This window comes from Hippoglossus hippoglossus, chromosome 23 (genome assembly GCF_009819705.1).
Source record: "Hippoglossus hippoglossus isolate fHipHip1 chromosome 23, fHipHip1.pri, whole genome shotgun sequence".
NCBI classification, from domain to species: Eukaryota; Metazoa; Chordata; class Actinopteri; order Pleuronectiformes; family Pleuronectidae; genus Hippoglossus; species Hippoglossus hippoglossus.
In genome coordinates, this window is record NC_047173.1 from 15262865 (window position 1) to 15287425 (window position 24561).

The following is a 24561-nucleotide window of genomic DNA, read 5'->3' on the forward strand; positions in this document are numbered from 1 at the left end:
ATATTTTGGCAATTTACAGGTTCCTAATTTTAATTTTGGAGGTCTAATAGAAGAGGTTTTCATTGCTGCTGTGCCTCCTCGGTCTGAAACGCTCTGGGCCGGCCTCCTTAAAAGCCCAATCTGCAATCAGTCGCTGATCAATCAGGGAGCTGAGAAATGAAAACAGTTTGTCAGAATCCCTCTGTTTACACCTTGATCACAGCAGAGTTACATGATGTGGTTGATAACAACATTTGAGCAGAATGTCAGAGGAAAATTGCAAGAGCAACAACTGGAGGAGGAAGTTTCACGCAGCGCGTCTTGTGGTTTTCCCCGTCGCCTCACAGCAAGAAGGTTTCCAGTTCGAATCCCTGATAGGTGGTATGTTGGCCCAGGGATTGGCTTCAATCCGCCAAGTTTAGGGGGCTGATATTTATGAGTGTTCGGAATTTGTTGCAGATCCAAACACAAAAGAACAAATCCAATTTAAATGTGTTTTCACAGGGAGACTGTTGAGCCTTGGTGGAGGTATGAGTGCCAGTCTAGCTCTCATGTTATTCTGTGTGTATGAGTGTGTGTGTGTGTGTGTGTGTGTGTGTGTGTGTATGAGCGTGTGTGTGAGTCTAGGTTACATGAGGTGATTTATAAATTGAATCATCACTGCGGAGGAGATATTAAAAAAAGGAAAAAAAAATCAAATGCCATGAATGATGCAGTAACATGTTTCATCTCCTGGTCTGAGTTATTGATTATTCAAAATTAAATAGAATACATTTTATGCAAAGCACATACATTTCTGTGGGTGCGGGATGGAAAAAGGGCACGAACAGGTTTATTAGTGTGGAAATGGTCATGAATTGATGTGTTATTCTAAAGTCGCGCCGCAGCAGCTTCAAGTGAGCGACAGTCTTGATGTTCTTTTTTCCTTTTAAAAACGCAGGAAGCTGCAGCGAACACGAGGCTCAAGTGAAAAACACTCGAATAGTTCAGCCCGGCCTCGATACTATCGCCGCCGCCGCCGCCGCCGCCGCCATGCCTTTAATCAGAGAAATGATTGCTGGCAGCACATTGATTATGATGATTACAGTGTCCTGAGGTCAGATTCGCTGTTTCAAACTGAATGTACAGTAAAAAAAACAATGAAAATCAGCCCCCATTGAAAAGCAGGAAATTACGTTTGAAAGCAAAGAAAAGGAACAATATGTCCTGGTTTTACTCAGTTTGTGCCTGTGATGCTCTTTGATCTAATCATGCATTAAATCAACAAAGCTCATGGAGCGGAGAAGAGGATTTCCCTTCAAGTAATATGAAGATACATATTACAACAGCACAAAATGGGCCATAACACTGTCAAATGAGGTCAGACCGAAGGAAACACAAAATATATGTTGGCATAAGAGAACGTGGTCGCCTCCGAGCTGCTAATCAGAGAGCTGGATTCACAGGCTCACCGCAGACGACACTTCAGGGGCTTGTTAAAGACAATACTGAAACACATCTGTGAGACCTGGACCCTCCTCACATGGACTTTTAAGACTTTTTTGAAGAGGCAACGTGAAGCAAATCGCTCGCTTTTTGATTTTAAAGATCCCTGTCGTTCACCAGCCAATAAACACAAACCTTTTCTTTTGTCGAGCTGCCTTCACAAAAGAACCTTCCTGCCGAGCAGCTGCCGAGCAACAGGGACACAGGAAAAGTTGCCAAATCGAGGACCTTGCCTTGTCCAGTAATGAGTGTAAGTGGAGCCATGAATCCAGATGGCCCCCGGGGGCCAGAGCGCCACTGTTAATGTGAATTAATTGTGACTGTAGTGAGCAGCCTCTGGTTAAGTTAATGACTTCACCTGAGGGGTCCTGAGTGGCAGCGAGGCAGAGGTAATTGTTCCGAACATCCCAGTGAGGCGCTCTCAGCGTGATCAGTCACCACTTATCCGAGTGCATCCGTGCTGAGAGTATGTGTGCTCGCCGGCGTGAAACAGAGATGAAGAGCGCCCAAGATCGGCTCCTGTTTATTCCATCCTGCGTCCGGCGTGCACGAGCTACGATAACGTTTAGTTTTGATATGGAGAATGTCCTTCTCCATAAATAAAAATACTAACTGTGATATAAATCCTAATTAACATGCTGTGTGAACACGACACTGTCACGTTAAAGGACTAAACATGCACTTTAAAATACAGATGTCTCAGGAATATCAATAAAACTGTGGTAAACATCTTCAACACAGTGAATGTGAAATGTGCCCCTTGTGGCTGGCTGCAGTATATGTCATAAACCCTGCCTCCTCCATGTTAGTGGCAGCAGACTACATATTGTATTTTAATAAGAGAGAAAGGAGATTGAATCTAAAGATTGAATCATTGTTGGATTCGAGCGTTTGCCACAAGGTGAAGTATCTCTGCAGAAACCTGCCTCGTAGAGTCTAATGCGTTAGCACCAGAGAGAGAACACATGCTGGGTAATTGTTTATATAAAGGTTTACGGTTGAAATAAAGGTTTTCTGCAGTCACAGGTGGAGCCGATAGGACCGTTGCAGCGGGAGCACGGTTGAGAAAGATGCTTGACCGTCGTGGTTGTGGGCGCGGACCTGGCAGTTAACCTTTAAATGGCCTAATTAAACCACAGAGCCATTAGAAAAAAATCCATGATTAAATCAGAGCGGCACCACGAGGGGAAATGAAACATATCTCTTTAAGCACTTCTTTCACGGGAGGCTGGTAAATGTGTGTCACCCTCCTGCAACACGGTGAATTTGTGGTGTTGACTCACTTACCGGGGCTGAACTGCTCTGTGTGAGGCCATAAACAAACACTGCTGGTCGCATGTTTTATTAAAATGAAACATGTGACATGGGGAAAAAACAAATCAACAATAGAACTCCCGGTGCACCATCGTGTTTGAGCCCGTTTATACTTTAAATCACAACGGAGCTTTTTGGAAAATAACATCGCTGCAGCTCGAGTGTTTCCTGTGCAGGAGAGAAACTCCCTTTACTGCGTTTTTGTGTTTGCTTTGCAGATTTTACACATATAACAAAAAGCCTAATATGTCTCCTTTAAGATACTTCACAATTTGTACCTTTCAGATCCTCGGGGAGTGAATTTAAATTGTATTAAAATGGCTCAGTGTCTTCTCATTTCAAGAATATATTGAGCATGGAGGCTCCTCTCTCTGGGGGGGGGGGGGGTGGACACATTATCATCGGCACTCACAGGCGACAAATCCCAGCTTCGAGCACTGGGAGAATAATTAACACAAACCACTGTTTTTAGGAGTTTGCCACGAGGGCAGCCAGGGGGTCATTAAACTGTTCAGCAACAAATGAATCTTTATTCCACAAGTCGACAAACTTAAACCCGGCCCTCGAGACACAAACCCTGTGTGACCCCCGTGTTATTTTTGTGTGATTTTCTCGCAGACGATCTCAGCAGATGGTCTTTCTTCCCCTAAATTGTGCCGAGGCATTCAGATTTCTGATGATTGTCTCCAAAATAACCAATTAGGGCTGTAATCTGGGTGTTGTGCCGGCTGCGTTTTGTTTTTCGGCAGCGGCACAGCGTGATGGAAGCCCCCCCACGTTCCCGCTCATGAATGTTAATTATTAAATCGTTCCTCACTCGCTGGCTCCGTTAATGTCAGCCCAATGTGACAGGTCGGCTCCTTAAATCATGTTTTTGTCGCCGTAGCACTCCTCCGCCGCCGCTCATGATACCGGCATCATAACACTGGAGATGGTAAATGGCGTCTTTTGGCCTGGAACCAGTGTTTGTGTCACGGTGTGGGGGGCAGTTGGACCCAGACGCAGAGTTTAAACTTAAAGTGTAATTTTAATACAAGGGAAACGAGTCTTAAACAAACAAAACTGGGAGCACAAAGGGAGAAAATACAGGAAGCTTACACGGGGGGTGCAGAGGTGCAGAGGCTCAGGAGACACGGGATACAGAAGTACAAGGATAGCAGGGCAGGAGATCCGGACAGGAGGACAGGACAGGAGATTAGGACGGGTATACGGGTAGACACGAGAACACATACGACAAGAGACATACGACGACGATCCGACAAGGACAAAGGGAAGAACCGAGGCTTAAATACAGACACACAGGAAAGGCAGGGGCAATTTGACACAGGTGTAACACATGAGGACTGGTGCAGACAATCACAGACAGGAAGTGAAGAAAGAACACACAAGCAACAGAGACTACAAAATAAAACACGAAACAGAACACGGAGTGTGAAAACATGAAACAGGAGGAGATACTAAATAACTGAAAACACCTTGGAAATGGTGGAAACTACGCACTGGAAAATATTAAACCCTGACAGTTTGGTCTAACATCGACTCTGCGGGGATCCACAGTAACTTTCCACTGTGCTGCTGTTTACTCTCTCATGTGTCAATAAGAGAAGCTGAACATGTTGTAACCTCTGAGATGTGAGCACCTTCCACGCCGGTTCTGTGGCCACTCCGCTGACATTTACCCTGACATTTGACATTCTCAGACTCTGTTACCAAGTTCAGTGCTTCAACAATTTTACTCACAAAATCCACATTTTTTCTCAAATGACCGAATTTACTGTATTAACGTTTTATCAAAAGATCTTTTCAGTTTTTTGTTCTGTTTGGCCTCTCGAACCTTATGAATCTGTTTGGTTCTGTCCTCTCACACCGACATCCACTTATTTTCTGATGAGTATCGGCCGTGTGTGGAAAGCGTGATATGAGCCAAACACAACTACTACGCAGTTTGTAATATAAAAAATATTGTCAGGAAATTTAAATTAAAACGAAATCGTCGAAGCCTAAAGATGAGACAGTAAAATATAAGTCAGCTGGATTGATATATAATAAAAACATATTTTATCAAAAGAGCAACGGAGCTTTGTTACAAACTAGAAATGGAAAAGCTTCGCCAACGCCCAACAGTCCACATCGAGCTGCACCAAATTTCACACACTAAATAATATCAGCTCTCTAATTATCCCTGATTTCTTTCATCAAGATTCAGAGGGATATTATCTCTGTGAATCTATCTGTAAAGATAATTTTGTCTGCTAAGGACTAATTACCTTTTGATTTTCTAAGTGTCTAATCAGTCGTCTGATATAAGAATCGGAGACGTAACAATGCATAAGAGATGAAGGATGCCCATTCTGAAAGTATTTGAATTCTCAATTAAACGACTAGAAAGTAACAGAGGAGAAAACGTGTTTATGGGAGAATCTTAAACACGAAAACTCGGCGCCTCCCCCAGTAACAGTATCCTCGAAGGACTTGTAAGATGTTTTACTGCTCGTAAAAAGCCTTTTGGTCTCAGGTGGTTTCCACAGCTCGTAAATAAAAAAAAGAAATCTCCAAATCAAACAGCTGAAATGTCATTTGAAATTGCTCTCAGGAAAGAGACATAAGTGTTTTTGGTTCCGATCGGCAGGAAGTCATCAGTTCTCATCACCTCCTGAAACTCTCACAGATTGGTGCCGTTTAAAGAAAGAGAAAAGAAAAACAGTTTTCTGATCTGAGGCGGACGCCGTTTGTTGAGGTTCGAGCTCAGAGATAAACGGAGCGGTGCTGGAGAGGGACCCCGGGTTGGGCTGTAATACTTCAGGGAGTAATTGCGGTCATGGATTGGAGCGTAGACTGTAAAAATAAAGATAGACGGTCCTCCTTTTGGCAAAAGATGAAGGTGAAATCGCGGTGATGCAGGTGCCATGTGGGCATGTGGAGGCAGAGACAGTTGTGATCGGTTGTGATCGTGGCGTCGAGCCAAGCTATCAAGGTCACATTAACACAAGCACTTGACCAATATGAGTCTCAGATATCAATAATGATGTTTCATCCCGTTTTTATAGCATCAAATAACAGATTTATCAATAAAAAACACTTGGGCATACATCAGTGTGATAAGAAGTAGCTACATTGACAGAAATACTAACATGGAGGAGGCCGGGTTTATGTAAATGTATAAATACAACGCACAGGTTGTTTTGGAAGGTACAGATTTTGATTTTTAAGGATTTCTTATTGCCGTTTGTCCTGAAATGTGACAAAAGAACAGCGTCAGTCATTTAAATTCGTATTTTGCTCATCGTCACAGTTGGAGTTTCTACATTTTGTTGCTTCTTTCTTTGTGTTTTTGAGGCTTAATGAAAATCCAGGTGGTGCGGGGCAGTGATTACTGTTGTGTTTACAAGTCGGCATTAATCACACACTAACCTTTCATCATCCAGCACTCCCTCCTTTCAGCGTTCACCAATTAGAAACCTGTAACCGCCATCAGTATCAGTATCCGCTGATTCTCCTGCAGCTTGCACCACAAACCCCTGGTGGCTGGAAAACTCTATTTCCTTTTCTCTCCACAATGCTACTCCAGACACAAGCTGAGGAAATTAACTCGGAGGCAAAGGCAATCTCCCAGACAGTTTACTGACAATACACGTGCCGCTGTCCCCCGCTGGATTCACAGCCCTCGCCACAGAAGAGCTGGGGCCGGGACTAATGCACCATGGGAAACAAAACACTCTCGGAGCGGGAGATGCACCAATTGAGTCAAATACCCAGAAGTGTTTTGGCTAAATTGTTGGTACAATATTCAGCTTGGGGCCTGTTATAGATACTGAGCTTCACCAGGATTACCTCCACCGAGGAAGTAAACCTCACCCCTGTCCACTGGTTAGTTTGTTAGTCAGCAGGATAACGCTTAAACCACTTCACGGGTTTCCATGGAGGTTAGGATGAGATATTATTCAGTTTCTCAAGGAATATTTCATGGATCTTGATGATAAAAATCAGGCACATTTAGAGAACTGATGATCTATGAGTAGAGCGACACACTATTGAGTGTCACTCTCGTTTCTTAGGGCGTATTTTTAAGGATTTCCCATAGAATAATTCATGGATCTTGATTAAAATCAGGTATATTTAGGTGACTTATATCTATGAATATGTGCAATTTGGTGCCGATCCAAATACAAATCTGGATCTAGCTAGATAGGATATAGATCTTCATGTGGTTTCATAAGGGTGTAGGCTTTTTCAGGCTCTGTACGGTAAGAGATACTGCTAGAAACCTGTAATTTATATGTATCTTAAAGAGTTTGAATGTAAGGGGACTGTTTCTTGGTGGAGGTATCGCTCTACTGAGTTCCATTATTTGTTCCACAGGCAGCTTCCAGGACCAGGAGCAGGTCTTAATTGTCCTTCAGCGCATTGTCCCATCAAATGATTACATTTCAGTCCACACAGCCAAACTGCTGTCTCCATGCACATGGGATTCACACCAATTGCAGGGGACTGAAACGGGTCTGCTGAGCCGACTCCACTTCCGTTTAGCAATCGATTGTTTGGCCCTTCTGCTGCTGAACTTCCCACTGTGGAGGTCAAACAGCTTTCTGCTCCTGGGTTCCTCACTTGAAGATGTCGTTGGGGGCGTGTTACTGAAACGTGTGAGACAACTTCCTTCATGGGGAAAGTGGGGAGTTTTAAATAGAGAATGTAAATCTAGGTAGTCAGACCCAATTTAAAGTGTCATTACTTTGTGTGTTTACATCATTTGTCTTCTTAAAACTACTTCAAAAGTCTTAAGCCGAGCTAGTAGCTAGTAGAGTTTTTTACACTTTCCACGTAGATTACTTTTTCGAAGAAAAGTGAAATATCAAACTTCCCATCCACCTCGCGAATGCCCGGCAGTTTGTTCAGTAACAAAACAGAGAGCACTCTCAACAGAGCACTTACCTCCGTCACGGACTCATCTCTCCACCAAATTTGAGGGAAATAGTTTTTGGTACTTTTTGTGTAGTCCTGCTAAAAAATTAAATTAAACAAACAAGACACGGCTGAAAGCCTATAACCTCCTCGGTGGAGATTATAATCATTTATCGCCGTCTTGTTTATAGCATGGCTGTGTTTGGATTGTTTATTTAATCCTGGTATGACTCATCTCCCTTTTTTGGTCATTTTTTCCTGCAGGACAAATGCTGTCTAGAAACCAAGAGTCCACGATTCTGACTCACCCTCTGCACACCTTCACTGCATCTGTTGTTCTTCTCTCTCTTTCCCCCCCAACACAATTTCCAGTTTCCCTCGGCTGTGGCTGTGTGCCCCCCTGCTGGCACGGACAGCGCATAATGGAAATCTGCTGTGAAAAGGAGCTGCAGAAGGACTGGGCTCCTGCAGCGGAGGCAACACAGTCGCCTTTGTTGCATCAGTGATGGAAAATCCTTGAACTTCAACACCGTTTTTCATAATGGAATGAATTATTTTTTCCTGTTTAACGGCTGTTAATGTTTGGATCTTCGTGTTCTGCAGCTGGTATTAAAGAAGCGTGACCTTTTGAATGTGTCGTGGAGACGCTTCCTTCCGGAGTCAGATAGATGTGGTGTTTTTTTATTCTGTTCTCCAACACATTTAAAAAAACGTAGGAGAGGCAGATCACTTACTGCTGAGAGACTGACTGACAAGTCAAGTGATGCTGAGTTTAGGGAAACAGGGGAAACTGGGGAAACTATGAAACAACATTTAAATTCACACATTAGATCCACATTATTATTTGGATGATGTTGATGATATAAACATGTCTTTTAAAAATCATGACCCATGAATAATCCTCTGGGAAATCAACGAGAAATGTTGAAAGATGCTCGATCTCACAATGTTAAAGAAGTGGACAAAAAAACAACCATATTTATTGTGCTGTTTTCTGACTCATCAAATAAATCAAAAAAAGAATATTCAACAGCCATGAACACCTTATTTAATGAATTGTTCAAATATTAATGTAACTATGTGAGCAAAAATACATCTGTATTAAGGTAGTGATGTAGTATAATGCAGCTAAATAGCAGATACACAAGTATAGACAATAAATACTCCATCAAATATATAGAAATGTACAAATATACAAATACATTCCGTCTATTGGAGTTTACAATTTGCTGTTGGGGTTAAATCCAAACTCCATCTGCTTGACAGGTGGGAATATAAACGTGAGGAGGGGGGGTTATTGTGCAGGACTGTGGTATTCAGTGTCACCGGGGACAAACCCTGTTGGGGGTGGTGGGGGGGGCAGGCAGGAGTGGAGTCGATAGCCCAGCGTGTGTTGGACTAAAGGCGGGGACACAGACAGGTCGTCGCTCCCTCTCGTGGGGGGGGGGGGGGGATGCGCACAGCCATTGGCCGCGCGGAGGGTTGGGCTGGCCAGTCGCCGCTGCTCGTCGCGCGCACTGGATATGGATCAGGACGCAGCGCGCCTCGCCGCTGTCTTCCGCGCACAGGCTGCACAGCGCGGCGCGTAACCGGTGCCCAGATGAACCACCGTCCCCCCGGCTCCTCCGGCGTGCAATGGCTTAACAGGAGAGACATGAGTGTCCGGGCGGAGGACAGCATCACCTTGTGCCAGAGGGCTCTGCAGATCGTGACGGAACTTTGTCTCACGGGCCACGTCGACCGGGAGAAATGCTCGGATATATTCCCCCTGGAGAGCAACATACCAGGTAAAGGACACGCAGGTAAATGGAAAAAAGTCTTTCTTTTTTTTAAAATCTAATTCCCTTGAATTCCACACTTTGTTGAAATGAAGACGTTGAGCAGTTGGATAAATCTTCACTTTACCTCTCACCTGTTAAAACTTTGCTTTTTGCGCAACGTGTCTTTACGCGGTGAAGTGTTTTTTTTATGTTCTACCTGTTGCGCATCTTGCTGCAGCTCAGACTGATGGAGCAGCAACAGGTGGATGAGACACAGAGGTGGATGTCTCACTGAAGACAAATTAAACACGTCCTTCTCTAGTTTCTTCTCTTTGCAATATGATTTATCAGCGAGTTCCTGCATTAAACTTACATTATGATAAACTCTACGTCTAAATATGAGAGAGAAGAGGAGATGTTCAGGAGCAGATGGAAGCACCAGATTGTTTTTCCGTCTCTTCAGGCATGAACATGTGTTTCTCTTTAATGCTGCTGGTTCCTCTACTGTGGTTTTAAATGACTTTATATTGTCCTGCTTTATCAAACAGGTGCACATGCTGCCCCCTCTTTCTTACAGCTTGCTTTCTCTCCTGTTTTCTCTTTCTCCCTTGCATGTTTGTCCGTCATATTTTGTCCCTCGCTTGCCTCTCCTGTCCCCCTTTTTCTTGTCTCCTCCTCTGTCCTCCTCTACTGGTCTCTCCATGGTTACGTGTAGACATCTCTATTAGTCTGCTTGCCGTGGTCGTAGGTTTCTGTGGCCTCGCCCTGTTGGTAGTCTCTCTCTTTGTCTTTTGGAAGCTGTGCTGGCCCATCTGGAGGAGCAAAGCTCTGTCAGCCCACGCTGAAAATGGTCTCCACGTGGGCTTCCCCGAGGCGCCTCCACCCAACTCCCCGCCGATCACCGAGTGCAAAGCGCCAGAGGTGGAGAAGAAGCGCCCGCCAGAAGTGAAGGTGGGCGGACGGAGCACGGTCAAGCTCCTGGAGGCGGCCATGAAGATCAGCCAGACGTCCCCGGACATCCCTGCCGAGGTGCAGACGGCCCTGAGGGAGAAGCTCACCCAGCAAGCTAAGATCCAGAGACAGACCACAGAGCCCACCTCCTCCTCCAGGTACATGACCCCCTGCATAACCACTCCACTGGGCCTATTCATCTGCCTACAATCACAGTGTAATGACAGCAATTTTGTAACCCACTTCAGTTTGTTTTCCTGACCCCTACGATACAAAACTGATGCCTACACGAAAAAAAAAAACCTCCTGGCAGTTGGTGACAGTGTGGCCGCAGCCCTGGAGCTGGTCTGGCACGTGTCACGTTGAGCATCATGAACTGGCCGGCGACCTTGAAACGCTGTCGCCCACATCAAATTGTGTCTTTCACTATGTCTGACTGGAAAAAAAAAAACACCACCTCCAGTATAGGCTCGTCAACTGGGGGCCGTGGCACAACTCTCTGCTTCGGTTTGAAACCTATAATCACAAGTCACGCTGCCATGGTAACGACGGGAAGCAACCACAGTGATTAAACAATCAGCTCTTGCTTCTCTTTGTTTTCTAGAGCAGTGATTAAAGTAGAACGTCCATAATAAGCAGTGCTGTGGGGTGGGAGCTGTCAGCGGTGGAAGGTTTGGTTTCTGGTGACACACGCCACGCAGCTGCGCTCGGTTTCTCAGAAGAAGAAGAAGCCGTTACTGACACTTGCTTTGGTTTATCGTTGGGCCTCGTTAATTAAATGATATCGAGTCCAAGGTCGTGGTGAGTAACACGCCCACCAGGGAAACAGAGAGGCCAGGTGAAAGATGACAGCGCCTGCTACTTTCTCAGTCCTTCCACCCACTCTTCTGACAGGGACTCGTGATTTTTAACGTTTAGGGTCAATCTGAGTTCAAGAGGAATGCAACTTAAAACCTAATGAAACTACAACAAAGAGATGGTAGATGTTCTTAACCAATTTCTATCCAGATTCTCTCTTTTAAACATTCATTGATGGGTTTATAGAAATGCTCTTTAATGACAGGGCAGTTAACTGAGGGACGATTAATCATGTTGTGCACAAAAGGTAAGAAAAGGGTGAAAAATGTATTTTCCTACAGCCCAGTATATACACATAGTGTTTTATTTGGATAAACAACAGTCCACAACTCATAAATAATTGATTTTTACTTCATTGTAAGATGAAGACAAATAACTAATCTTAGCTGTTGAATAATGCAGATGGCTGTGGAATAAAACGCAGTCCCCACAGTCGTCTGCATTAGTCAATACTTTGTTTTTTGTTCCTGTCGGATGAGCCACAGTCTTCTACCCCATGTTAAGACATCTGCTTTGTGAGGGGATGGATCTAGCAAGCATTTAGATTTTGAGATATGTCACTAAACCAATTATCCAAATAGCTTTAATGGGCTGAGCATCATTTTTTTTATTGTCTGTGAGATTATTCTGGAGACTTTTCTGAGCAGGATGGGATCAGTGCATATGAATATATACTTTAAAGCTGGCCACACAACCCACGAGGAGCCGCAGAGCAAATAGCTGCAGCCGATCTGATCAGTTAGTTTTAGTTGCATTTCAATCAAATTTCGATGTTTTGTTATGTGACAATAGTTTTGCGTCTAGACTACAATTTGCAGCTGTTCTTTCGGAACCGTATCATTTGTGCCTCAGCTGTCAGATCGCTGTGATTGTCTGACTGTCGGACGGGGAGGAGGGCCAGTTGCTAGGTGACAACATTGGCAAGTCAAACACAACGGCGGTTTTCCCCTCAAAAGATGTAAACCTCAGGAATTTGCCGCATTCAGGGGTAATTGTTTTTAATAAGAGCTTCAAATCTGAATGCTGAATTTTTCCTTTTTCAGAGGTGACAAAAAAGGAGGAAACCTTTCTATTCGACCACATGTGGTTTTATGATGTTCTCTCAAGGAGGAGAAACAGCAGTAGGTTGAATCTTCTGTGTAGTCTTGATTTTAAGAATAATAACCCTCGTTACCAAGCTCACGGAACAGATATGTACATCCTGTGTTTGTCCAGGTCATTTAAAACATGTCTACATGCATTAAGCAAATTGAAAGATACGCCTCAAAGAGTCATCACTGGTACATGTCTTGGGAGTGACCCATAGAGGGCGCAACAGCCACCTGAGGCCTCTGGTTATGTGGAACTAGATTATCTGAACATCCGCTGGTTGTTCTAATCTAGATTTCTGTGTTTCTTCCCTGAAAAACAAAACAAACCACCAGGAACCATGTGTGAGCTCCTCTTCCAGACGGCAATATGTCAAAACAAGTTCCATAAGCTCCACATTATTATTCCTCATGCTTTTTCAGATGTACCCTCTCCTGACAAACCATTAGCGCCCATCATAACAAAGCCACTCATGCGTAACACTGACACTCGAGACATTTACCAGATGCCCTCTTCCCTTCTCAACAGGCACAATTCATTCAGGCGCCACCTGCCTCGTCAGATGAATGTCACCAGCGTTGACTTCAGCATGGACGCCGTGCCTCTCCGCCAGTCTTCGACAGTGAGCATCGGAAGAATAAAACCTGAACTGTACAAGCAGAAGTCTGTGGACTCGGAGGGCGAGGCCACTGAGCCCATGGAGACGTGCGGGAAGCTGAGCTTCTCGCTGCGCTACGACTACGAGGACCAGGCTCTGGTGGTGAGGATCCTCAAGGCCTTGGAGCTGCCGGCCAAGGACTTCACGGGCACCTCCGACCCGTACGTGAAGATCTACCTGCTGCCGGAGAGGAAGAAGAAGTTCCAGACGCGTGTCCACCGCAAGAATCTGAACCCCATGTTCGACGAGACCTTCTGTTTCCCCGTCGTGTACGACGAGATTTGCAACCGCAAGCTGCACTTCAGCGTGTACGACTTTGACCGCTTCACCAGCCACGACATGATCGGCGAGGTGGTGGTGGACAACCTCTTTGAACTCTCTGATCTTTCCAGGGAGGCGGTGGTGTGGAAGGATATTCATGCAGCAACTACAGTGAGTCGGCGTTCACACTCGCACGCTGCCAGATCCTCACACACGCGAGGACACTCTCGCCATGTAGCAAACTTCCTACAAATCCCCAGTGAAGGGGGCACTTGTACTGATTCTGAAAAGGTCTTAACAGGAGGTATTTGTCTGAATCACTCCTAAGAGCCCGAATTCGTCAACAGTTAGAAGAAGTGGCAGGTGGAGCACGCTGCATAATTCAACGGCTGTGGGAAATGCGTTTCAGCAGCCAAACACCCACACGCGTTATTTTCCGAAAACTTGCTGGGTATTCTCCACGTAAATATAGCAAATGAGAGTAAAAATACCAAATCGTGAGAAATCTCCAAAGTAGTTAAACAAACCAGGCTTTACACGGTTATGTCATGTAAACACCAGTGTCATATGTAACACACTAGCCCACACAAACACATTTCACTCCTACATAAACACGAGCCTCTGCTTTAATTATGATTTATATCAGGGTGATAAACAGTCTTTGTTTTCAGGTTCACATTAACTCCTGTAAGATAAATTAACAACACAACTATTTATTCAGTTCAGAACCTCACCAGATATGAATCTTTATTTCCTTAATTGAGTTTGATGGCATTCATCAAGTTATTAACACATAGTCTGTGCGACATTGTTAATTTCATGGAAATCTATAGTAGACTTACATTAAAAAATGACCTTTATTCAAATGTCTAGTATTTAGATGTAGATTAAAGAATACTGAAGGTCCCCTCTCAACAACATGGTATTTATACCTGATGTGTGTTCATCTATAGCACATAAGTGTGTATAATATTACCATGGATATGAAAAGTTACATTTCCAGGCATCTCAAAGAGGAAAACTTCAATGTCATGATGTACAGGTGACAGTTGAATTGAATGGGGATGCTTTTAAAAAAGGTTTATCCTGGAGATTCAAGTTCACGTGTAGTGTTTGGCCAGAAATGTGATATTTCCAATGCATATTGATGGGGAAATAATCTATTAGTCTTATCATAGTCATAGAAGTTACAATACAGACATGACACCTTTGAAAAAAGTAGTTTTAGACAAAACGTTGCACAAATGCGAAGAAAATCCACCAACCCAACATTGTTTTTGAAGCCAACATGATGTTTTTGACTTAAATATAAAAATGTACTGATGCCCAAACTCAAGCTGTGTTCGCTGCTCTGCCATCTTTCTTAGTCTTCCTTCATAAACTGTTTATAGTCCAACTAGTTCATTTTATCACAGGAGTCGAATGTTTCTCCACATAAAACACAAACAGCAATAGTTTTTATGATTGTTAGTTTACTTAACATTGCTTTGGCAGTTTTAATCACATAAGTAGTCAATTCATTTAAAAATGTACAAAATGCATTCAATTGAGTTTTGATTTCGTGTTCCTCAGGAGAGCGTGGACCTCGGAGAGATCATGTACTCGCTGTGCTACCTCCCCACAGCGGGGAGAATGACCCTGACAGTCATCAAATGCAGAAACCTCAAAGCCATGGACATCACAGGCTCTTCAGGTAACCCCCGACGGCGGATAAAATGTGGCTCGCTTCAAACGCTCAACCTGAGCCATAACTCAGACTTAGTTGAAAACAGACAGTGGGTGTCCACTTAGAATGGAAATGGGGGAGAAGAGATACGGGGAGGCCACTGAGAACAAGTGTGAGCGGGAGAGAAGTGCGATAAGAGCACAAGCTTCACTCGGAAGGAAGCCGTTTGTATTTTCTGTTTCTCTGACATTCAACTGCTCACCCCTGAACATTTAGTTCTTTATTAAATCCTCCCATTTAACGGCAATATCAACGAACTGTGTCTCTCAGATCCGTATGTCAAGGTGTATCTGATCTGCGACGGACGGAGGTTGAAGAAGCGGAAAACAACGACCAAGAAGAGCACGCTCAACCCCGTGTACAACGAGGCGATCATCTTCGACATCCCCCCCGAGAACGTGGAACAAGTCAGCTTGTCCATCATGGTGATGGATTACGATCGGTGAGTCCAAGCTGGAGACGTACAAACTGTTCGCTGGATGTCCTCATTTGTTTTAGGTTTAGGATTTTTAGGGACATGATAACGGAAGAAAAAGCTTTGAAACACATTTAATTAGTTTGTGAAATTGAGGTCAGTTAGTTCTTTCTCCTGGTTCAGGCTCGACCTTGACGAGCCTCCAGCTACATTCCAAGACTTTTTCTTCTCATCTAAAAACCCAGTGAATAACACATTTATTTAATCAGCACAGTCATTCTTTGTGTATCTGTACCCGGACTACAGGACACATAACTATGTGCATCTAAATCTGTGCTAATGTGTGTGTGTGTGTGTGTGTGTGTGTGTGTTTTGCTGCTAACAGGGTTGGACACAATGAGGTGATCGGTGTGTGTCGCGCCGGGCCGGACGCCGAGGGCCTTGGACGGGATCACTGGAACGAAATGTTGGCGTATCCACGGAAGCCCATCACACACTGGCACGCGCTGGGAGAGGTACAGTGATGTTGTCGTCCTCCATCCCTTCACTCCCCCCCCACCTCCCCCACAGTCTCAAAGAACTCATATTTACAGAGCATTCTAGGAGCTCCTGAATGTGACAACGAAAAAACTGCGATGTAAGGCAACAACAAATCAGATCATCCCATTCTGGTGCACACACTATCCCATGATACACAAGTCAGGCAGCTATCAACAAGAAGTAACTAGCTTCATAAAAAAAAAGCCTTTTCCTTTTCTACTCTGAGAGCATTGTGGGTAATTAAGGTCTTTTAAGTAAAACATCTGGCCTCTAAATGATCTCCTGTACTTATTATTATCTATTCTGGATTCAATATATATCCCACACAACACCAGCTTCATCAAAATAGAGTCAAAACAATGCATTTAGATTTATTAAATCACGTTTTTTGCTCAATTCGCTTTTATTTTAAAGAGAAAATCCAGGAACGTACAAATATAGAAATATTTTAAAAGACAAAACGGATGATTTCATGATTTAGAGTCGTAAGTCCAGTGCTCATAGAGAAGTTACCAGCTTTGCAAACTTCTTACAATATTTTAAAAACCTAACTCTTTGATGTATCGGTGAAAATTTCATTATCAAAACGAAATACCATGTGTGAAAAAAGTCAATTTAAAAATTATTAGGTTCCTTTTTTTTATCATTTGACAGAGGCAGATCTTTTTTCACGTCGTTCACAGTAGTTTTCACATTTTTCATGTTATCCATGTTTTTTCCTCTTTTGCCGAAACCGCCCCCCCCCACCACCTGACGAATAGGAAAACACAGGTGATTACTCATCTTCAGTGGTAAAACGTCTTTATGTAAAAAAACTGTGATCATAGGCAAAATTAAGTGGAAACAATGGCCCACATGCTGTGAGCGGTGGCAGAAAGGTAAAGAGTCAGAGGACAGAGAAGGACTCCGAGGTAAAGAGTCAGGGAAGGAGATGGGTGCACGCGTCAGTTTGGGATCACATGTCTGAACTCGAGACTAAGTCGAACTTATTTCCAACCTGCATATGGGGCAAAATAAAAGTATGATTCCTACTAGAGTCTTAGGAAACATAGCAACTTTTTTGAATACATATATCGTCCGATAGATCCGAATTTTCTGTATTGGCTCTAATTCCTACTTCGACCATTTTGGGGACAATCCTGACAATATTTTGACATAACTCAAGAGTATCTGACAAAGGAAATGCGTTTGCTGTACAGCCCCTGTTTAAGATTGTGCTTCTTTCCAGAGGGAGTCTCATATTAAACCTGCATCCGGCTCCCTCGGCCGTAATCTGCTCATGCGATCTGACACCACTGGGCTGAAATGATCTGTTTGCCCATGATCACAGTGCGTCCGCAGCACAAGAGAAATACCTGTTCACTTTCCAAACCGTATGTCTAATGGCTCCGTCAAACTTGAATGTGTTGTGTGACATTTTACGTTGCAGTGGCCCGGAAGAGCAGCGAGCTTTGAGAGTCAAGGGTCGTGTCCTTCCCCCAAACCGCCGCAGACACCGTGAGACGGCCACAGGTAGAGTGATAACGGGACTGTGAGAGAGAACAGACGTTTGCTTAGAGCTGCTGCAAAGCTGTGTTGCCTATTGTGATCACGTTGTGCAGAAAAAAACTGAATCCATTCCAACATGTTTCTTACCTGTGGAAAAAAAACAAAGGTTGTGATGAAACTGTGTGTATTCACTCATTCAAGCTGCAGCTCTTGAAGGGCTCCACAGAGCCGGCTATGCACAGCACCAACTGTCACTCAACTCGAGAGTTCGTTTTTTCCTACAGCTGCTGTGACGTTTTGTTTTGCGGACCACATGAATAGTAGACTTCACTGCGAGATGTCCTCAGCGATTCACCTCCAGCTATTCAATCAGTATTTCTGGGCCCTGGAGTGAGTTATAGAGCTGGAGTGAAATCGCGTTTTACTTTGAAATGGCACAAAGTCAAAAGGGCTACTCTGCTCAGTGGCATTAAAGCGTTTACGTGATTGAGGAATAGTCTTTAAATCCAGCGAGGCCTGATCTAGTTTTCAGGTAATTGAGCGTCTACATGTTCTGGGTAAATTTCCCAGTCATTGTTACCCGCAGATATCAGAACCGTCGACAGGACTCTTGGATCTAGAGAAGCAGAAACATGTAGCAAACATATGTACAGAGAGATGAAGAGCAACTAGATTCAAGATGTGTTCGAACTATAAAGTGAAGTCGTTTCCAAAAAACGGGCAAACCTGATTTTAGATTACAATCTCATATTTATTTTTGTATTCACCAGATTGATAAAGTAAAATTGAACAAGTAGCTTATAGAAATTATTTAATCATCCTCTCATTCTACAGGTATGTTTGAATATAGGTAGATTCACTACCTATGATTAAACACGTCCCTTGTGTTTCTACTTCAAGAATTAGTTCTAAAAAGATAAAATACATGTTAAATACATTTAACATCAACGTTTAAACATATGAAGAACACAGTATCCAGATTGTAACTGAACTTTTCAGTCATCATCTCATTATCCAAGTTACCTTCATGTTCGTTCAACACACAGATCAGTCCTCATCCCGAAAACATTTTCTTGTGCAGTGTTAAAAGTGAAACACAGAGTTTTAAAATATGAACAAAAAAAGCAGGAAACTAAGCAGGTACAGTAAACTGGGTTCACGTCACATACTGGTGGGGTTATTATATCATATTATTTATGCAGCAATCAAGTGCACATTAAAGGCCCAGAACAATGTCATGATTTTAAACTGCGAGCAAAAAAGTGATAAGCCTGCTTTTGTTTCTTTGTTATTATAATTAAGAGAATAAAAGTAAATTAGATTAGATCAAATACAAAATATGAGAAAAAAAGTTACTGCACATTGCAAAAAACACAAATAGAGGGCTTCAAATTATTATTATCATTAATTAAGATAAAAAACACTTAGCATAGTGTGTGATTGTTGCTTTTATTTATGAACGATGTGGTTTTATTCGTGTAAAATCAATTAACGGCACAAAGATGAACCGAGTAGTTTGTTTTTTTATTCCACTTGAGGAACGAGTTCACTCCATAGTGACAGTGAGCAGGTGTGAGTGAGTGAGTGACTTCACACACATGACGAGTCTTCAATCAGGGACCCGAGTCAGTTAATTAGCGCGGTAGAGACGCGGCGATCAATTAAAAAAAAGCCAAACTTTATTGTACAGCTTTTTTCTTCACCTGTTACAAATTCAGGGAATTGCTAATCCATGAAAAAACTTTAAAAAAGAAAGATACACATGTGCTCTCAAACATTTGCAAACATTCTGTTGATGTTTTTTTACATTAAGCCATATGAAATTAAGCTCAGTGCATCGGACTCAGCTTCTCCTTTGTGAGTAATAAAAACCCAACATAGCAAATAGAAAGAAAAAGGCTATGTACTGTTATCTAACTTGCACACGTACCGATGCATCTTTCCCTGTGCCGCCCTCGATATTGAATATTTCTACGTGTAGCATGTTGTTCATCACTTACTGAAGGGGAAATGGATGTGACATTTCAAACTTGTGTGTGTTTACATTTGTATATATACAGTATACTTGTCAATGGCACTGTTTATATATATATATATATATATATATATATATTTAAAAAAAGAAGTTGTCGTTAAAATGATCAAAAGAAACGAAGAGACGTCTTCACAACGTGTCTTTCTATTGTTTGGTGTTAATTTGAACAGCGCAGACTTGTAATCGAGTGACATTTATACACGTTCTGTAATAGTTGTGAGCAATTAGTCCAACTGGGAACCCAGTGACGCCGACTCTTACCTTAACCAGTAACTTCATGTTTAGAGCAGTTTAGAGCTTTGATCGCTGTGATTGTTTGCATATTGAGTGAATCGACGGTAAATTTGAGAACAGCTGCACCCCCACTGTCATGACGTGTACAGTTTGTGATAACTTTTGTAAAGATTTAAAGTAAACATTTGGGATATCATTTATTGTATCTGTTTCATATGTATTTTAACAAAATAAAAAATGAAGAGTTATAACATATCCCTGTGTGTGTCGTTGAATGAAGGGCTAAAGCTAAAGCTAACATCTGCACTGTGGGTTGATACGTGAGCTGTGTCTCAATTCAGGGGCTGCAGAACCCGAAATGAGACGCTCGGGTTCTACAGAGTCTCACCGGGATCTGCGTCACACATCAGCTCATCCGGCCCTTATTGCTGTTGCCTAGAAACAGAGCTGACCATTTAATATGACAATACAGTTTTACTGCCCCCCCCCCCCCTTGTTTACTGCTCTGTTAGCTGTGTCCAGTCGAGTAGAACCTCGGCACTGAAGCATTGGACGTCCTCGTGGACAGCCCGGACGTGACACTATAAAGCAATTGGACCCTGACACAGCTATTGGCTTCTACTTCCTCCCACTATCCAGAAACAAGGCAAAACTATTTTGGGATATGAAGGCTACCATCTTACGCAGATGACTGGAGTCCGTTCTCGTTCAGAAACCATCTTCAAGAACTTTTTATCTGACAAGTACATTCCCTTAGGTTTGGTTCACGTCCCACCCACTAACATGGAGGAGGAGGGGTTTATGACCTATACTATACCTACACTTTTCAGGAGATGTCATGTCGTCCATCTTTATATACAGTCTATGGTCGTATCTTCTTCACACACACACACACACACACACACTGTCTGTTTAATTATGGTTCCGTCACACATCATAGTTTTTAATGCTTCGTTCCTCTTGTTTTCCGAAGCAGACGATTGTAAGTGGGTTTTTTCAACTCGCTGTCAAGACAACAACAAGAATAACTTTTCTCCTTTCCCCCCTAAGTGGAGAGCAAGAAGTGTGTTGTGTGCATTTAAAGTGGCATAATTACCCTGAATAATACAACAGCGTGCCGAACAGCGTGAGATGAAATAGTAGGGAGAGAACATTTCTTATTTGTGCTTTCCACAATTTGCAAAGCAAGACAAAGTGTATTTGTGAAGCGAGTTTCGAGGGCAAGTGCTTTTCATAAGATATCGAAAGGCACCGGATTGTCAAAGCAATGTCCGACAATATGAAGAAGAGGCAGTTAATTAGCTAAATCCATATTTTCCTGTGGATCTGCACCAAATTGCATTCTCATCAAGATCCATGAATTAATCTCTGGGAAATTAAAAATAAAAGGTCGCAATGTTTGAGAAAGCGATACAAAATTTACAAAAATGTGATTGGATCTTAGCTCACGTCCCTCCCACCAAGTTTTGTGGAAATCTGTGTCGTAGTTTTTGCATAATCATGCAAACTTTGAGGTTTTCTTAACAAATCAGAAATGTGTTTTGTCCCGAAACTCTTCAATTGCATCATAAACCAGCAGCAGACAGGAGGCCAGTGTAAAGATGGGCAGCCTTTCCCTTTTATATTCCCTACAAATACTGCAACACATGCTGAACTGCATGTTTTTCTACAAATACGTCTTTGTCTGCGAGGGTTGTCAGCAAAACACTGTGCCCTTCCACCACTGCTCACACAGCAAATACTAACTGTTGGATAACCACTCGACTGAGGGACTCAAGGCCTGTAAGTAAAAAATAAAGAGCTTCTCTGATGGATGCTTCCCTGCGTCTCCTCCTGCACGCGTTTGATGGTGAAACATGAAAAGCACATTTTGATCTCTCGGCGAGAAGCGCGAACCGCACAACAACTTCCTTTTGATCCACGATATTGCCCAGAAACACAAAAGGTCGGGGTGTCGCGTTCGTCTCCTTGGCGATAGAAGCTGCCCTCTCTCTGAACGCTAAACCCATATTTAGAGTGGAGCGCTATCTGTAGTTAGCCCCCGACTAATAGCTCGGCGTGGTGATACGTGTAATTAAAGCTTAGTCATTTCCTGAATGATTGTTTGTGCTGGATGTTTAACACCGCGGCTCCACGGAGATTGGATGTGACCTCGTGGTACACGTCAACAACGCACCTGCGAGATTAGTCATCAAATTAAACATCTCAGTTTCAAACTGTCAACGCAGAAGACGCGAGCTTCTCTCAACTTCCACTCTCTGAAGAGACTCTGTTATAAATAGTAACAACTTCTATTCTCTTTTCTTACCTTCCACATTTTAATAACTTTAATTATTCAGCACTGGTTTATCAAAGATGGTAAAAACTAGATGTATCGGTGGAGATGCACCTTTCAAAGACAGATCAGCGTTTGTGTTTGACAATATGCGTTGATATGAAAACTTGTATTTTACACAATTAACAATGCAGAGAAGATGTTTATGTAATAATAAAGTCGTTGTTTCTCAAGAAATAATGAGATTGGTAATTTTGGATCCAGAGGGAATCCAACACGAGCATTGGTTCCCCTCGCGGCTTATTTGCTTCTTTTTTTCTTATCTCGTAATATTACGACTTTTTTCTCATCACATTACGACTTCATTCTTGTAATATTACAACTTTATTCTCATCTTACTACAACATTACACTTGAATTTTGTTCTTCTTCATATTGCTCTAATAACATCAGAAGGATACAGATATTGGCTAATATATCAAAACCAGCATCAGACCCCAGAAACCCTTTCTGGTCAGGCTCTAATAAAAACTGACTTTTCCTCATTTTTTAATAAAAAATATTTCATTCTTTTCACATCAACTCCTATAATTGAATCAAGAGCAAATCATATTCTGTCAAACCAGGGTTGTATTTCACATGCTTGTTGTATTCATCCCATTTCCCAGAGCCTGATACTTCACAGAGGGAGATATTGTTGTGAATGAGCAGGTTTTGCTTTAGTGTTGCTGGGTATGCCACGGCTCATTGGATGCAGAGGGTCAGAGGTCAGATCACTAATGGCGAGGCAGCGGGGGGGGGGGGGCTGCTTCTATTCCCAGAACAATGACAGTTAAAGGGGGTAAGTGGAGGGACAGTTATGTAATAGCCGCCGCCCATTACAGCCTAACGGTAGCATTTATGGCCTTGAGTGTCTCTGTTATAAAAACGCACGGCCCTCCGGCATGTGGTCATGCTTAGAGTGCAACCGGTCGGCGCTGGGTTCCGTAAATCAGATATCAGAAAATATGTTGTGTAAGATTTCCAGCCGGTTAAATATGACTATTCTGTCGTATCAGATAAAGAGTCCAGCACAGACATAGAAGACGTGAAAACAAAGCACAGACACACGCTCGTTCTTTCTTCTAATGTCACCCTCCATGATGTGAATGGGAACCTCTCTGTCGCCCTGGAACATCTGTTCAGAGTCATCTTGTGTTATCCTAATGATTCCTCCCGTCTGGCACAGGAACTCATCTACATCTCCACACTACGTCTGACATTAACGCTCCCCCCTCCTGTCTTGGAATGGAGGATAAGTAATGACGTGAGGATGGGATTGAATTTGAATCACCACCAGTATCAGCTTCTTGTAAAAACGTCGGGTCGGACGAAGCCTCTTATATTTGCTGCCGATGCGCGTTTTGTCCTCGCTGAGAGAAAAGGTCGAGTTTTGATGTGCGCATTCCTGTAATCTACAAAGTGAGACACCCAGCGTGCATCTTGTTAAATAGATTTTGAGTACAGCATGTTTTCGAGCATTTCAAATACTAAGAGAAGAAAAGCGGCGAGCGTCTGTCAAGTGAACGGCAGGAACCAGGAACCAGGCATCACCGGCAGGGAGGCGATGAAAGGTTGAGGAGCTGCTTTTTGAAGCATTAGACGGAGGCGACAGAGGGAAAACATATTGATGTAGGTGGCTATAAATAGATGTTTTACCCCATGGGTACGAGCACAGGAATCCTCTCTCATTACTTCTCCTCCTTCCACTGATTTGCCCTGACAAAAGACGTCCAGTTCATGAATAACCGCGACGAGGATTCACATTTAACACCAGCTGAACGCGTGAATTTTTTTTACATTTTGGCCTTTAGAATTTCCCCTGAAGCGTAATTAGGGAGGTGTCGTAATTATTCCGTTAAAAAAAAGTTAATTTAACTGAGCAGATCGACGCGTAGAGTTGTGAAGTGGGATAAGTCGTTGAGTTCAGATTTTCCTCATTCTTTAAATTTTGTGAATATTTCCTGAAATATCAAACGTGGAAATGTGGAGCTCTTCCTGGTAAATCGTACGATCCTTTAGGTTGTTTTTATGACTAATTATTTCAATTTTGTTTCTGAAAAATCATATTTAGGCATGATCTGAATACCCATGAGCCTCCATTGCCCCAACTTTACAGCTGTGGCTCGAACTCTTAAAGTCAGTTGCCTATTTATCCTGAATTTAAAAGTGAATCAATTACAATTATAGATGTTATTTTCAGCTCTGAGATTCGATGTTTCCTTCCAAAATGCCTCTTGGGAGTCAGAGTTATCTTCTCCTCTGAAGTTGCTGTGCACAACAGGCCTGTGACGTGGATTTTAATCATAGAACCAGATGTTTTCTAACCAGGAGAGCTGCATATATAATAATGTTTCTCTATGGAGAGAAGGGCAGGAGATCTGCTACTAAGCTCACGTTAATGATCTCCATAGTTTGGGCGATGACAGAGTAAATACCAATTACTCGCGGACATTTTCCATCTCTGACTCACCTCCGGGGATATTTTGGTATTTGCTTTATTGACTGTGGTCATTATACAGTGAAGATCAATGCTTTTTAAGTAAAGACTGCTCC

At 42.9% G+C, this 24561-nt stretch overlaps 2 protein-coding genes across 7 annotated transcripts in view; one reads left to right on the top strand and one right to left on the bottom strand.

Annotated features, from left to right (window-relative positions):
• LOC117757121 (liprin-beta-1-like) overlaps positions 1–17458 on the bottom strand; it is a 62476-nt gene extending 45018 nt beyond the window's left edge. Inside the window, exon 1 of the mRNA XM_034577909.1 lies at positions 17358–17458. The gene's annotated coding sequence lies outside the window, so the exon portion shown is untranslated. The remainder of the gene's footprint in view (positions 1–17357) is intronic.
• On the top strand, positions 9138–17501 carry syt10 (synaptotagmin X). Of its 6 annotated transcripts, none has more exons than XM_034577959.1 (8): positions 9138–9479; positions 10153–10546; positions 12864–13425; positions 14827–14947; positions 15251–15422; positions 15781–15910; positions 17164–17264; positions 17365–17463. In XM_034577959.1, exons 1-7 carry the CDS (start codon positions 9278–9280, stop codon positions 17242–17244), a joined length of 1662 nt encoding a protein of 553 aa, XP_034433850.1. In that variant the 5' UTR covers positions 9138–9277; the 3' UTR covers positions 17245–17264; positions 17365–17463. The 6 variants fall into 6 exon arrangements, with proteins under 6 accessions (XP_034433850.1, XP_034433853.1, XP_034433852.1 ...); XM_034577962.1 differs by having other exon boundaries at positions 9138–9464; XM_034577958.1 differs by having other exon boundaries at positions 9287–9464; positions 9986–10546.
• Positions 17502–24561: the final 7060 nt, after the last annotated feature.